Source organism: Tiliqua scincoides, chromosome 7, assembly GCF_035046505.1.
Source record: "Tiliqua scincoides isolate rTilSci1 chromosome 7, rTilSci1.hap2, whole genome shotgun sequence".
Taxonomy (NCBI): Eukaryota; Metazoa; Chordata; class Lepidosauria; order Squamata; family Scincidae; genus Tiliqua; species Tiliqua scincoides.
The window spans coordinates 55,930,853-55,946,228 of NC_089827.1; the positions used below are offsets into that span (position 1 = coordinate 55,930,853).

At 45.7% G+C, this 15,376-nt stretch overlaps 1 protein-coding gene across 1 annotated transcript; it reads left to right on the forward strand.

The window, feature by feature from the left end:
- Positions 1–1,487: 1,487 nt before the first annotated feature.
- On the forward strand, positions 1,488–15,376 carry PICK1 (protein interacting with PRKCA 1). The gene is made up of 13 exons (XM_066633381.1): positions 1,488–1,692; positions 3,367–3,460; positions 5,045–5,156; positions 5,866–5,994; positions 6,111–6,177; positions 7,192–7,281; positions 8,506–8,559; positions 9,217–9,279; positions 10,416–10,549; positions 10,737–10,829; positions 11,818–11,868; positions 12,104–12,248; positions 13,968–15,376. Exons 2-13 carry the CDS (start codon positions 3,420–3,422, stop codon positions 14,219–14,221), a joined length of 1,233 nt encoding a protein of 410 aa, XP_066489478.1. The 5' UTR covers positions 1,488–1,692; positions 3,367–3,419; the 3' UTR covers positions 14,222–15,376.

Genomic DNA, 15,376 nt, shown 5'->3' on the forward strand with positions numbered 1-15,376 from the left:
AAGAATTCTTTAAACAGGCAATGCCAGAAGGGGGGGGAGCACTGAGTTTGCTCCTACACCACCCTCCCCCCATTGTTTGGTCCCTTAGAGCTATCTGAAGACACTTTTCATATCCTCAGAGTCCCAGGGCCTCCGAGAGGAATTTTATCAGGGGGTACAATTTTGGGGGGGGGGCCTTTCCCAAAGGGGGAGGGAGGGGATGAAACAGAGCAGGTAAGGGTGGGAAGAACAGGAATGAGGAGGGGCAAAACAGGGCAGGGGGAGTAGTGGCTTCACTAGGGGGGGTGTAGGTCACACCAGAGGACATTCAAGTTCTTTTCAAGGACACAAGGCTAAAAAAGAGAGCATGTCCTGGAAAAAAGAGGATGTCCTTTAATCATTCACCTTTAACCATTGTATAGAAGAGGGAATTTTGGCAGGTGCAGCTTTTTAAACCCGTCCATGTTGAGCTGCACCTGCCAAAACTCCCTCTTCTATACCATGGTTAAATGTATAGGTCACCCTGAACCAGCATGATCATTGGGCGCTCTCTCTCTCTCTCTCTCTCTCTCTCTCTCTCATATCTTGAAAATATTATTAAGAATACTTATATACCGCCTTTCAACAGAAGTTCACAAAGCAATTTTCATAATAAGAGCCCGATCCTATGCCTGTCTACTCATGCCTTATAGTCAATGGGGCTTACTCCCAGGAAAGTGTGGATAGGATGGCAGCCTAAATAAATAAATAAAGGTCAATAAAATATGATGATTTGAATTATTTTCTCTTCTGCCATCTGCAGCTAATGAATTAAGTGAGGGAGAAAAGTGCTTATTTCTGGCCATAGCCTGCTTAATGACATCACCTACTGCTTTATGACATCACTATGACGTCATGAATGTTAGTCAGCCTGCTGTTATGACATGAGTTTGACACCCCTGGTGTAGGCACTCTGCCCCCCCTTTGTATGTGGTCACCCAATTATCTCTCTTTAAAATGCCCCCCCAACCATGCACTGTGCTGCGATCCCCCCCCCCGCACTGCCAATGAGACACCTGACTGTGGAGTGAGATGACAGAGAAGCTGAGGTGGTGGTAGCATTTTGGACCGTTCCACTTTAGACTGCGGGGGTGGGTCACACTTTAGACTGCTTCCCCCTTCACCAAGGCAAACTCTGCCTGCCTGCAGTGAACGAGGTGATTGTGGGAAAGGTCCAGGTTCTCCCTGGTGCTCTGTGCAGGGCTTGAGGGAGGGTGCCAAAAAAGCGCCTCCCCCCCTGCAGTCTGAAGTGGAACAGTCCAGAATGTCAACTTGTGGTAAGCACGTGACACCCGGCTTCTCTTCTCCTGCAGGCCCCTCCCATTCTCCTCTTCCTTAACGGTTTCTGTGACGTCAGCGGGTTCGGTTGTGTCACCGCGGCAACCCGAGGCTTTTTTGGGCCACACTCCTTACTCTCGTTCACGTAGTCTCGCGAGACACTAGCCTGGTCGGTCCGTTCCTGTTCCTCCTCCTCCTCCTCCTCCGCCTCCTCAACGGCCTCCTCCTGCGAGGGGGCGGGGCTATGCAAGTAGGGTGGGGAGTGGCTTCCGGCCAGGTTTGGCACTGACGTGGAGAAGAGCCGAGGGGGCGGAGCCTCTTGACAGGTGGAGGAGAGGAGAAGACGGGCAGGTGGATGCGGATGTGGAGCCTCTGGTGAGGGGGAGGCAGGCACAGGTGAGGAGAGGAGGGAGCATCACTCTTCCCCTGGGGGAGGGCAGGTGAGCCCCCAGGTCACCCTTGGGGGAGGGGAGCTTCCTTGCTGACATCACGACCCATCTTGCCTCTGACAGTGAGTATGTGGAACTCCTTGCCACTGGATGTGGTGATGCACCTGGCCTGGGTGCCTTTCAGAGGGGTTTGGACAGATGGATGGAGGAAAAGTCCATCACAGGCTACAAGCCATGATGGGTCTGCACAACCTCCTGGTTTTATAGGCTGCCTCAGAATGCCAGGTATAAGGGAGGGCACCAGGATGCAGGTCTCCTGTGTGTTCCCTGGTGGGCCACTGTGAGATACAGGAAGCTGGACTAGAGGGGCCCTGGGCCTGATCCAGCAGACACTTCTTAAGTTCTTATGAGGGCACTGGGGGGGCCAGCCTCCCCACTTTTCCCCATGAAAACTCAGCTAGTGATGTAGCCACCAGTGTGGACCTCACCGACAGGTGCCCCCTTCCGTCACCTCTTTGCCCACCTGGGCTGGAAAACAGCCACAAACAAACAAGTTTGGCCTGCCCTTGTGCTTTCAACATGCTGAAACTGGGTCTGCAGGCTGAAGATCAGCAACCTTTGAGGAAGACAGAAAGCCTGGCAGGCACCTTTAAAGACTAGATATGTCTGGGCATATGCTGTGGTGGACTGTGGTGTGCTTTGACAGATTTTGTGAATCTTAATAGGCTGTAGCCCACAAAAGTTTATGCCATGATAAATGTATTTGTCTTTAAAATGATTTTTTTAAAAATCTTTGAAAATCAAGATCTGTTTTTGTATTTGCTGTTTTCAGACTGCCACTGCTTTGGAACTGGAAATCAGGAGGTGAAGCTTTTCACAGTGTTTAGATAAGCATTATCACCAGCTAGATAAAACTTGTGAAAGGGGAAGAGACTGGTTTAAAAAAAAAAATTGACAGCCCTCTCTGTACCCGGTCACCCTCTTCTGTCTCTGTTTTTGTTGTTGTCATTTTTGACTTTATATAGCATGTTTGCCATTTGAGGCATTCCGTAAGACAAGCCCATGAGACAGCCTCTGAGAGACAATATGCTGCCAAGGCAAATGGCTGTAATGAACCCCAAAGCTGTGTGGCGGATTCCCACGTTACATTTTTGTATGTACAGAACTGAACCCTTGTGTGAGGACATGTCTATGTAGCAATGTGAAGATTGACGGCAACAATATATACAATGTGTGCATCTGAAAGTAGATTTAGTCCCAAAATATATGTCAGGATGTTTGTGAGTAGTTAAGAGTAGTGGTTGCAGCGCAGTGCCAGATTGCATGCTTTAGATGTAAATCCAAGATTTGAATCATAGTATTGTCCACTAAGAGATCTTGGATAGCAAGACTAGGAAAACTCTTTGTTTGAGATTGTGCCAGAGTTGCAAATACAGGCCTAGATGGACCCTTGGCTTCGACTTCAAATAAGGCAGCTTGCTCAAAAATTTAAAGAAGAAAATGTCTTCTAGGATATCTGAGAATGTGCAACTGTTTATAAATGTGGGAACTTACACACAAATCCCTCTTTTTTCTTACTGGACCATGCTAGCTCTTAGTTCATTATATTATCAAGAAACTTCTTTGTTCCCTTTAGAGATGTTTTTACCAGTTGTGATGATGGGCTTTTCTCCTTTTCAAGGTAGTTTGGGGCAATCAGTGTCTCCCACAAGAAGCTATTGAGAAGTTGGAACCATGTTTACTGACTTGGACTATGACATTGAGGAGGACAAATTGTAAGTGCTCCACATTTTTTTTCTGTCAATAGTTTATACTGGGGGGGACAAGAATTGCTAAAAAAAAATGTATTGCTAAGTTTTGGGTATTTGTGGCCAGGAGTTTTTCCTGGAATGAGGATGTTAACTGTGGTGGGATGTTCTTAAAGTGTCCAGTTCAGAGTCAGTTCCCAGACTGTTTAATTCTAAGACTTCATTCCGTTCTTACAGACATTTATTCCTACTTGGATTGAAGTGTGCATGAGAGATGAGTCGTGCTTGTGGTCTTATTGAGAGTACATACCGCAGTCATGCTTCCTTGAGAGCTGTGTATGTGGGCATGAAAGTTATTTGTCCAGATGCTGTCGAGATCTCTTGTTGAGAGCAAGAGTATTTAGCTACTGAGGGTAACTGATAGGATGGCACACATCTCTAAGTTTTGGGAAGGGGTGACAAGCAAAAGCAAATGGTTTACTGATGATTTGCAGCATCTTGTGATTGTGAAGCAATGGTATGGGTTTGCTGGTCTAGTGGAGGTTTCTTTAGTTTAGGGCAATTTCAGTCACACAGTTGCAGCATCAGGAGTTGCTTGAAATGTGATATCATGTATACAAATGTACTGGGGATGTGCCAATCTCCAATAACATAGGCTTTCTTGAGATGACAGCAGGCAGCAAAGAGAATTGATTCCATGCATTCTCTTATTGTGTCCAGTAGAGATACAGCTGGAGATTACTACATCCTGTGCCTGTTTAACCTGGAAGTAAGTCTCACTCTTAAGTCCCACTGAGCGAGACTGAGCGAGATTTGCACACCCCCACAGATAATGAAATCTGCAGGTTCTGACCCACAGGGACTCTGAATGTGACCAGAACCTTGTTCCGGCTGCATTCAGAGCCTTTCTGTGGCCCATAGAGATCACTCGCGTCCTCAGCGGGCCTCAGAATGCTGCCCAGAGCAGCTTAGAGGATACTTGAAAATCAGAAGTACCCTTTAAACTGCTTCAGGGGAGTGTTCTGAAGCCCAGAGAGGCCGCATGTAGCCTCTACAGGCCTCAGAAAGGCTCCTGAATGCCACCGAAAAGTATCTCTTGTGGCATCCAGGAGCTCAGGTCTTGCTTCCACTGTGGGTTTGGAACCCATGGTTCGTTAAATCCGTAGGTTCTGAATCCATGGTTAGGGAGTCTGGACCTGTATACAAAAGGAGATTTTTATTGTTCAGGCTTCAAAATAGAATGTGGACATCAGCATTATTGTGCAGAAATAGAAGAAACTGATTCATAAGTCTTGAAAAGCTGTCTGAAGTTTTATGACATGCAAGGCTGTCACTTCCAAAAGAAGTGACATGTACAGCATTCCCTTGGCAACTCCTGTGTTCTTCTAAGCAATTTGCATATTATAATAGCAACTTCAGACAAATATGCAAGTTATCAGTGCTCATTCTTTATCATCTCATTCTTTTGTGCTTTGTTTCCAGTGCGATCCTGATATTGTAGGAATGAAGTTTTACGCAATATTTATTTCATCTTTCGGATTAGTAAAACAGGGCTGGCGAGCTGTAGGTGGCAGTTTTTATGTGTGTTTGTGCTCCTCTGTTTTATTCTAGGGGAATTCCCACTGTGCCTGGGACAGTGACCCTGAAAAAGGACTCTCAAAATCTGATTGGAATCAGCATAGGAGGAGGGGCTCAGTACTGTCCCTGCCTCTACATTGTTCAGGTTGGTGTTAGTGGGACAGCAGCATTTTCTCCTTGGGGAGTGAAAGGTGTAGCACTTGCATGTAACTTTAAACTTTTATTTTGTTATGTCCTAAATTTTCTGGGTTTTTGGGGTGCCTTGTCCTCTTTTGCAGTAATGACATCTGGTCACCTTGCATGTAAGATTAGATCAGCCCTTATGGTTTTGCACAGAGACTGCACTTGGTTTAGTTGGCATTCTGCCAGTAACTGTCTTGCACCTAAAGGCAAAAATACCGCTCATCTACAACTCTTCTGCATCTCATAGGACCAGCTTTAGTGGTAGGTCAGGAACTAACTAGACTTGGTTATCATTTTTCTCAGCATTCATTTTTCTCTTTCCAAAACAACAGATGTTTCAGGGAGTGGAGAGTAAAATAAAATTAAGCTTCTTGAATTTGATGTGTGTGACCTTGAAATGTTATATACTGTTTACACACACAGCCTCAATAACAGGATATACATATACATGTGTGTGTATCCTGTTATTGATACTGTATAAAGGAAAAATAGCAAGATCCAGAGATAACTTATTTGAATGTACCTGTACAGTATTTGAATCTTGGCTACAAGACTGCACATGCTCCCACAAGCAATGCTAAGGATTTTACAAGGGTCATGAAAACAACAGTGTTTTGCCCTTCTGTCCCTTTTTCTTGCTTCCACCTTTCATTCTATATTGCCCTCCATAGGTATTTGATAACACTCCTGCAGCACTAGATGGAACTTTGGCAGCTGGTGATGAAATCACAGGTGTGAATGGAAAGTCGGTCAAAGGGAAAACTAAAGTGGAAGTGGCCAAAATGATACAGGTGGTGAAGGTAAGAGGTGGGGGGGGGGGATTCCTGGATGTAAATGATCAGCAGCGGCTTCTCAGGTGAAACTGTTTCTTTGTCTTAGTTTTGGAACAAAATCTGTGGTTTTTTTGCTGTTCAAGGGGGAAGTGACAATTCACTACAACAAACTCCAGGCTGATCCCAAGCAGGGAAAGACCTTGGACATTGGTATGTCATGCTGGTTTCTTATTTTCCCTTGTGATGCTCATGGTGCATAAGATGTGCCCATTTCTGTCTCAGTCATAGCTTGCATTGGTTACCCATGCCTCGGTCCTCACTTGTCTGGATTACTGCAAAGCTTTTTCCTTGAAGGGTTTCCAAGGGATTTTCCTTGAAGATCCTTTGCTTCAACTGGTATAAAATGAGGCCACCAGCATGTTAATGGGACAAGATATTATGTTTCACCTCTGTTTGTTTCAGCTGACTTGGCTGCTTCCAGGTGTGATTCAAGGTGCTGGTTATTGCCTTTAATGCCCCAGTACTATGCTCCCCTCTCCCTGCCAATTCAGCTGCACCAAAAAGGCTTGCACTGCATCCTGTGGGGGAGAGGTGGATCAGGAAAAATATTTCCCCTTATCTCTGGGTAAGGCTTCTGATAGCCAGTAGGTCTCCATGGACCTGTGCCAGTTCAAGAGCTGGCACAGTCCAAGAAGAGAAAGTGGACATGTTGAGAGGCAAGGAGGGGGACAGAATACTGATGCAGGTTGTGCACCCTAGAACATATCCTCTTCTGCCTTCATAATGCCCACACCCTCTACTGTTGCACCTGTGGTAGCCCCTCTCTGTGGAACCCCCCTCCTGGAGGAGGTGCATCTGGCCTTCCTTTCTACTGTTTTGGAGGGGGCTGAAGATGTACTTTTTTAAAGCTTGCTTTTTCAAGTTATGTCTAGGTTTATACTGGTATTTTGTGTACATTTTCATTTTGGGGTTTTATACATATAACTTTTTGCTATTTTGTTGTTTTTTTATGATTTTGAGCCACCTTGAATTACAAAAAGAAAGTTGGGGTGTAAACCTTCTAAAATAAAATGAGAATTGACTTTCTGTGGTGTTTCCCCTAGCGAACCGAGTTATAACTTCCTCTTAACAAGACTAATTTTGACTAGTTGAACCTTAAGCATGTGCATGTTCAAATGATCTTCCTCATGGGTTGTGCGCCTGTTTATCTTCCTTGGAATATAGTGCTGAAGAAAGTGAAGCATCGCCTGGTGGAGAACATGAGCTCAGGGACAGCAGATGCCCTGGGACTGAGCCGAGCCATTCTCTGTAATGGTAAGCAGAATGCAAGAAGGAGCTTTGGGTGTGGGTGGTGTTTGCAGCTACGATTCCAAGTTATGCAAGGACTGGTTCAGCATTTCCCATATTTATAAAGTTTAAATTCTCCTGAAATAGGCCTTCTGCATTGTTGGTGTCGTGGGATTAAAACTACTGTTACTGTAATTATCAATGAGCTGAACTGTGAATGAGGAAGTCCTTGATTCAATCTCTATAATGCAGGCTGAAGCAGTCACTTCAGGTGGTGGGTTGGCAGAAGGTGATAGACTGGCGAGGGGTGCCCCACAGTAATTCCACGTCTGCCCACTGCCTCCCACAAGCCCACTCAACACTGGAACTAAGAGCAGTAGCTCTTTGCTTGGGAGTTGGCTGCCAAGCTGAGAGAGTGGCTGGTTCCTCTTCTCACTGGATTCTCAGGCTAGTTGAGTCTGGGGAACACGTGGGAACAGACAGTGGCTTAAGAATCGGCCTTGGGCTTCTTTGGACTGGAGAATCAGCCAGCTCTCCAACTGCAACCACCTTTCTCCACATGAGGCTGGTGGAGTCTGGGGTCCCAGGAGGAACAGGTGGTGCAACTCCCTGATGCAGCAGGTGGTAGAATTGTGCACCCCAACTTGACAGGCAACCAGGAGGCTTCATGCATGCTGGAAGGTTGGACCAAGCTTGCAAATCTCCCCTCTTCCATGAGTTCAATAGGTAGCCTTTAGACAAGCTACTCTCTCTGAGCCTTTCCTCTGCAATATGGGGAAAGTGATGCTTGACCTACCGTGCAACATTAAGGATTACTGAAATAGTGTTTGTGAAGTGTTTTAACTCTCAGAAGTGCCCCTTAAACACTACTTTTCCAGTGCTGGCAATGATGCTCCATGCTGTGCTTGACATTATCTAAGGCAAAGGAATTTCTCCCATGTTACACCCCCCCCCCAACATTAGGGGCACAAATTACGGAGCTGTGGCTTTGACGTTCTTTTGTCTCCTTCCTAACCAAAACGAGAAGGTTCACCCCTCTCTGTGGTGCACAAACAGCTGCGCTTCCATGTTTGCCTTTAGATCCCTTGTTGCCAAATCTTCAGCTATCATCCTATAAATGCATTATTATAGCATGATGACTGAAAAAAATTCTGGCTAATGTATTTTAACCATCATCACATGAGGCTTCCTGTACTCCTGGGCAAAATGTATTGTTGTAATCAACCCTTGTCCTTTATATTCTTTCTTTAGATGGGTTGGTGAAGAGATTAGAAGAACTGGAGAGGACTGCAGAGCTGTACAAAGGTAAACTCTCTCTTTCTCTTTTCCTCCCTGTAAAGTTATTTTATGACTCTTGTATCCCCAAGGTTTTCTTCAGGATTTGGAGGTACTGCATGAGCACATCTGATCCCTGTAGTACATACGCATAGGGGTCTACAGACCTGGCTAGTTTCTCTAATGAACACATAGTAGATGCAAGCAATGTTTATTTATTAGCTAACAAATTTATATCATGCCTCTCCACCTTTAGGTCCTCAAGGTGGCTTGCAAATGTGCCTGTGCAAGATTGTTTTCCAGTCTTAGTGGGGTTGGGTATCCACCTGTAGATCTTAACATGCTAGAACAAGCCAACACACTCCCTTGAATATGCCAGAGGGGCAGTTCCCACCAGTGCTGCCTCAGGAGCAAGCTCTTCTTGGAATGTGGGAATGGAATAAATATCATCCGCATCAATGCTGCTCCTGATGCACAGTCCTTCTTACAGGCAATCTCAGTCAAGGAAAGCATAGCCCACACTGATTTTCACACAATACAAAACAGGACATCAGCGTGGGGTTGTCCCCAGCTGCTAGTGTCTTTATTTATTTCTTCCAAATGTCAGGGTGCTAAGGTGCTGAAATCAGAAGTAAGAGAATTGTCCTTTGTGGCTGACTGTTGTGCTTTTTCTCCAACTGTATCTAGGCATGACAGAACACACAAAGAGCCTCCTCAGAGCCTTCTTTGAACTATCTCAGACTCACAGAGGTAAATGGATGGGGACGGCTTTTCAACATATAACTAGAGGTGTTTGTTTCCAGTGAGTAAGAAAGGATTACAGCCCAAGTCTCACTGAACTCAATAGGCTTACTTCTGAGTAAGGTAAATAACTATGTTTTCACTCGACATATGACCACGTTATGGACCATACCACTGTAGGTGGAAATTTTTTTGTCACCTTAGACCTTGAAAATGCTAGAATGTCCTCTGAAGCTGCCATGGGTATTATTGGATGTGAAATGGGATTGTGAAGCTGTTTTATCAGCAAGATTGCTTGATTAACTCCCTACCACTGTTGGACATTATGCTGCCAAAGAAACTTGTTGAGATTACTTCTCTCCAGTCTGCACGTGGACAGATATCATGGTTTTATATGCCACTTAAAAGAATCTTGAGTTTCTCTCCCTCCTGTTGGCTTGAACATGTGAAAGACAAAACTAGAGTTTGAAATGTGCTTGTATCACCTGTGAACAAATGCATTCTACCAGATGCACTTTCCACCATTCATTTCCATAGAGTTATGAAACTGGCAGTGACTCCTCCCCCCCCTTCATTTTAAACCTTCCTTTAGGAAGGTGCGGGGGGGGGGTCAGGGGAGAAGCCTTGTCAGTTTCACCAGGGGCAAATTTCCTTCACCAACACTCCATCTGCTCTCCTGTGAAACCATTATGGTCAAAGCCTCACTAGTTTCACTGGTCCATCCCTTTCTTTGGTGCTGCTTCAAAGAGGAGAGAGGTGCATGTTTTGGTTTTTCTTTGAAATGTATGTACACAGTCACACTACCGCTTTTAAAAACTGTCCTGGCTTTCCCCTAACTTCAGCCTCTGAAGAGCAGCATGGGGTACAGTGAACAAAATAGCTGTGGAGTGTGAGCACAGTTGTGGGACTGCATCTGAGTCTAGCCACAGGGCAATGTGGAGCATGCAGTAGAGGAGTATGTCTATGTGAGCTAGAAGGGAGGAAATGGCATTGAAAGCAGGAAAAGCACAACCTGTGTACTGTGATAATGCATAGTAACTGAAGTGAGGAGAAGATTCCTGAGTGATAATTCCCATGTTTGAAAATGAGCTTCAGTGATTTCAGGCCTAATTCCCATTTGCATGTTCTGCATTTTTTCCCCTCAGCTTTTGGTGATGTTTTCTCAGTCATTGGTGTTCGGGAGCCTCAGCCAGCTGCCAGCGAAGCATTTGTGAAATTTGCAGATGCCCATCGCAGCATCGAGAAGTTTGGAATCCGCCTTCTAAAAACTGTCAAACCGGTAAAGAAAGAAACAGCAGGAGGAAAGGAGTATGGAGGCTGGGGAGAGAATGCAGGCATAGAGTCTGTCTTGTAGAAGAAGTTGTCATTTTATTTTGTCCAGATGAATGGAAGGTCTACTTGAAGTTACTCACCTGATTGTGTACAGAATATTATCTTCATTGTTCACACCTGCCTGTTTCTGACAGATGCTGACTGACTTGAACACTTACCTGAACAAAGCCATTCCTGATACAAGGTTAACCATCAAAAAGTATTTGGATGTCAAGTTTGAGTATTTGGTGAGCTGCTCCTTTTTTATTTCTAATCAAAATAAGGAGGGAACTATCCTTAAACAGGGATTGTCCTTTAGTTAAATGATCCACAATGTCTAGAGCCTGAATTTCATTTTGTCCTATTCTTCCATAGTTTAGTGAGATATAAACAGCTCAACCTTCTTTGCTTTTAGTGTAGATCAGTGGTTTCCAAACTGGTGGGTTACGACCCACCAGCCTGGGTAACATTTAGCTCTGGCCCCTTAAGGGGCAGGGTGGAGGGGAAGGCAGCAATGTGATCCCCCTAGGATTGCACTGCTGCTGGGCAAAGGGGTTTTTTCTTCCACTTACCTAATGGGGTGTCAGCCTCCCAGGGGTGCAGGGAGCCCTGCAGACACCTTTGCAGGGCTCCCCAAGCCTCTGTAATAGTAAAAAAAAACAACTCATTTTAAAGCTATTTCTTGTGGCGTTTCATGCAAAATGCTTGCCAGCAGCTTGCCAGCAGCTTACAGTGCTTGCCAGTGGCTTTATACTTGACCACAAATCAGATACAGTAAGCCAGGGTGCTGGGGAAACTGGTGCACCACTATACCAGCTGCTAAAAGAAGCAACCCATGCACCTCTGGTAACTTGTGGGCACGTTGCAGTCTGGATGGATGGATGTCACAAGTAGCTTATAACACTAGAAAAATAGCATAGAGAATTGTAGAGTAACATAGAGCACTTCAAACACCAGCACATTTAATGCAAAGTAAGCTTTCCATCAACTATGGTTTTCCATTGGGAGCATGATCTTCGGCTGGTAGGGGTGTGTGCATGGGCACACGTACGTATGTACATACATGGTGGGGCATATGTATATCTAATGAGATGAGCATTTGTGAGTCCATGAATGCTTGTACCACAATAAATTTATTTGACTTTAAAGTGCCACAAGAGTCTGTTCCAGCAAAAACGCAAACCTGACTACCCTTCTGGAAGTTGTAATGCTGGATATTTCTTATTCCTTTTTCAGTCTTATTGTCTCAAGGTGAAGGAAATGGATGATGAAGAATACAGCTGCATTGTAAGTACTGAGGGTCCTTTCATGGTGGTCTCACGTTTGCCCATGGGCACATCTGCGTGACTTTTTCCCAATCTTCAGCAATTTTCCTCCTGAGTCTATAGCTTTAAAGGTGTCACTGCTGCCTGCCAACCAGTTGCTGAGGTTTGCTGGAGCACATCAGGGGAACATTTAGCCGTATGTAAAGCTGTTGCAGAGCTTATGGTTTGTTGCTACAGTAATGTGGTCTTTTGGGCAGGCACTGGGAGAGCCTCTCTACCGGGTCAGCACTGGGAATTATGAATACCGCTTAATTCTGCGCTGCCGCCAGGAGGCACGGTCGCGTTTTGCCAAAATGAGAAAGGATGTGCTAGAGAAGATGGAGCTGCTGGATCAGAAACATGGTGAGTGGGGTGGCCCCTCCTCCCAAGTGCAAAGGTTAGTTTGTAGACCTTAACAATGGCTTGCCTGCCCTTGAAGGTGCTGGTGCTGCAGTTGGACCTGCGGGGGAGGGAGGGAAGGAACCAGGTACCCTAAAGCCTGAAAAAGTGTCCTTGTCATTAAAGCATGCTAGTACTCTGCACCCTTTGCTTCCTTTGGAGGACATAATCTTGATGCTCAGCAGAAGCACCTGTAGGTGCTCATGAGCTGCTTTGGCATGTTCATAGTGTTGCTGCAGTGCAAGGAAGGGCAACTGGCAAACCAGGATTTGGGGTATTTTATGAATCGTGAGCTTGCACCAAGATGCGAAGGAAAGTGCTTGTGTCCACAAGTAGGGAACTGGGTTCTGGACTACACTATTGCTATTGTTGGGCTCTACCAGACAGATGTGAAACTTATTTCCCTGCCTTTACGGTAGGGAATTGAGAATGTTAGGTTAATGCCAGTGAAACTGGAGAAAATGGAGGATTTTGGGGATTGGGTTTGGGACATTATGAGAATTGAGGCAATGCAGTGACACTGGAGATGTATGCAATTGTCTCCTGACATCTTTTTGGCTAGAAGCAATTGTCAGGGAGACAATTTGGATCTGGACCACAGGGGAGAAATGCTTAGTTTTTTCCTGTGTTTTCCCTTCCATGGCTAACCCCTCAGAGGCAGGGGTCATAAGCACACAGGTGCAATCCTGTTTTAGTCACAACTGCATTTTGGTACCAGAGAAAGATGCCAGGAGATTCATCATGTATCTGTGATGTCATGGCTAGTTTGGCCTTTGGGTTGCATGCTTGTGTTGGGAGAACAATCCTGGGTGGAGCTAAAAGGCTAGCAGTAGGACACCATGGCATGAAATTTGTTTAAATTTGTCTAAAAATTATTTGAATTTAGGAGCATCAGAGAATATGTAATAGGAAAAGGTGGGTTTTTCAGTGATAGTGAAATAAAAAACACATAATACCAATTTCTGTAGTTCTAATTTTTGTGGGGAAAAACAAAAATCTGTGAAAAAATAAAACAACTCAAACACCACTTTTCCAAGGACGGGTGCTTTAATACTCTGTTCTGTGACTAATGAAACAGCAGCTTTTGCAATCTAAGCCAGGCTGCTGAATGCATGGACATCACTAGTACTGAATCATTTTCACCCATCTCTAGTAATAGGGCATGCTTGTATATGGAAGGGAAGAGATGTAAGCTGGAGAAATCTTTTCATGTTGCAACTTGCCCTAACCTTGAATGAAAAGGCCAGCCAGGTTTAAACTGAAATTTTTTTTTAGAAGTGTGATTCAGGGACTTTTCTTCTTTGGGGATTGCTGCACCCTAAGCGTCTCCTACATAGGGCAGCTGGCCTGCTTCTAGTCTGGCTGAATCTATCCTGTCTGGATTCACCATCAGCAGCCCTGAATCCCTTGACATGGAAGTACTTTCTTTTGATTTCAATGAAGCCTGTTTCCAAGGACAGGTGCTTTAATACTCTGTTCTGTGACTAAAGAAATAGCAGCTTTTGCAATCTAAGCCAGGCTGCTGAATGCATGGACATCACTAGTACTGAGGCATCTGGAAGCTTGGATGGCAGATGTGGCAGTGGGAACTTCTTACCAATGAATCTCTGCAGTGAGATGGAGCAGCTTATTCTTCCGCTGCTCCTAATCGTGGCTCTCTTGATGCTTTTCCGTCCCTCACAGTGCAAGACATCGTGTTCCAGCTGCAGCGCTTTGTATCTGCCCTCTCCAAGTACTATGACGACTGCTACGCTGTGCTGCGGGATGCAGATGTCTTCCCCATCGAAGTGGACCTGGCACGTACCACACTGACTTATGGCCAGAAGGACATCTTCACGGATGGAGCAGAGGATGAGGAGGAAGAGGAAGGTGGAGAAGGCAGCGAAAGCAACAGGAAGGAAGAAGAGAACAGCGAGAAACTCATTGATGATGCCTGAGCTCATAGATTTAACTAGGTGGAAAATCCCTGTAAAGACTGATAAATTCTATTTCTTTAGGCAACTTGTCCACAGTGACTCTTCTGTCTGTATAACCCCAGCCAGGGAATCCAGACAATGCTTTGGATGTGGGCAGTAGGGGATGTGACTTGTGCCCAGAGTGCTTGTGCACAGTCCTCCACAAAACTATGTTCTTATTTCTTGCCTGCCTGCCTGAACTTTTTCCAGAATCCCATTGCCCATCTGAAGGTGACAAGAAGGGCTTGGCCACCTGGCAACACTGTTCATCCCTTGTTCCAGCTTGCCGCCCCCCGCGGAGGGCCTGGAATTGAGCGTTCAAGGGACATGCAGGCTTCTATTAATTAAAATATCAGGAGGGTGGTTATTCTGATCATCCCTACCTTCTTGTGTGTCCTAAAGCATTAACGTGGGCAAAGCCATTCTTCCTCACTTCTGACTAACAGGGCCTGGGAGGGGGGGAAAGGGCCAAGAAGTCTTGATTCCTTCCTTCCTCCTCCACTTTTAATCCTTAAATATATTTATGTTAATAGCTGCCTTTAAGACGGAGAATGTGTCACTTCTTTACCCCGGGCCCTGGCCCATATCTGATAAGGGAACAAGGTAAGCTGGAAGCCAGTTTTGAAGAGACTGAGCATTGGAAGGGCATCCAGAAAACAGACAGCCCAATCCCCAGTGCACTAGTGCCAGGTAGTGCTAGTCGCAAACTGTCACAAACGTGCTGTAAAGCATGTTGAGGCAGTGGGGACAATAATGGCACAGGCAGGAAAACCTACCAGTGCCCACAAAGGACCAGTGCACGCCGGAGCAGGTAAACTCCATGAGGGGTAGGGGAGGGAGGAACGAGGGATGGAGAGGGGTGTAATGGGTAGGAGAGAGGAACAAGGATGAAGAAGTAGGAGTAATGGGGTAGGAGGGAGCCAGGCCAGAGAGGGGAGTGGGATCAGCAAGGCCAGCTCCCACCACATTCTATCCCCCCTCCTGGGCCTGATTCCCGGCACGAGGCTGCTCATATTCTGCCAGTGATTTTGCTGGCATGAGCCTGAGTGGCCTCATTGTGGCTGCAGGGGCTTACCCTGGGGCAAAGGGACAAATGTCTGCTTACCTCAGGGAGACTTCCAGCAGCCTCTTTCCCCA

Excerpts from the sequence above, each read along its gene's own strand:
- PICK1 (XM_066633381.1), top strand. The coding sequence starts at position 3,420 with ATGTTTACTGACTTGGACTATGACATTGAGGAGGACAAATT. Across the intron at positions 5,157-5,865 it reads CCTGCCTCTACATTGTTCAG|GTATTTGATAACACTCCTGC; the intron begins GTTGGTGTTAGT and ends TGCCCTCCATAG. Across the intron at positions 10,550-10,736 it reads TTCTAAAAACTGTCAAACCG|ATGCTGACTGACTTGAACAC; the intron begins GTAAAGAAAGAA and ends TGTTTCTGACAG.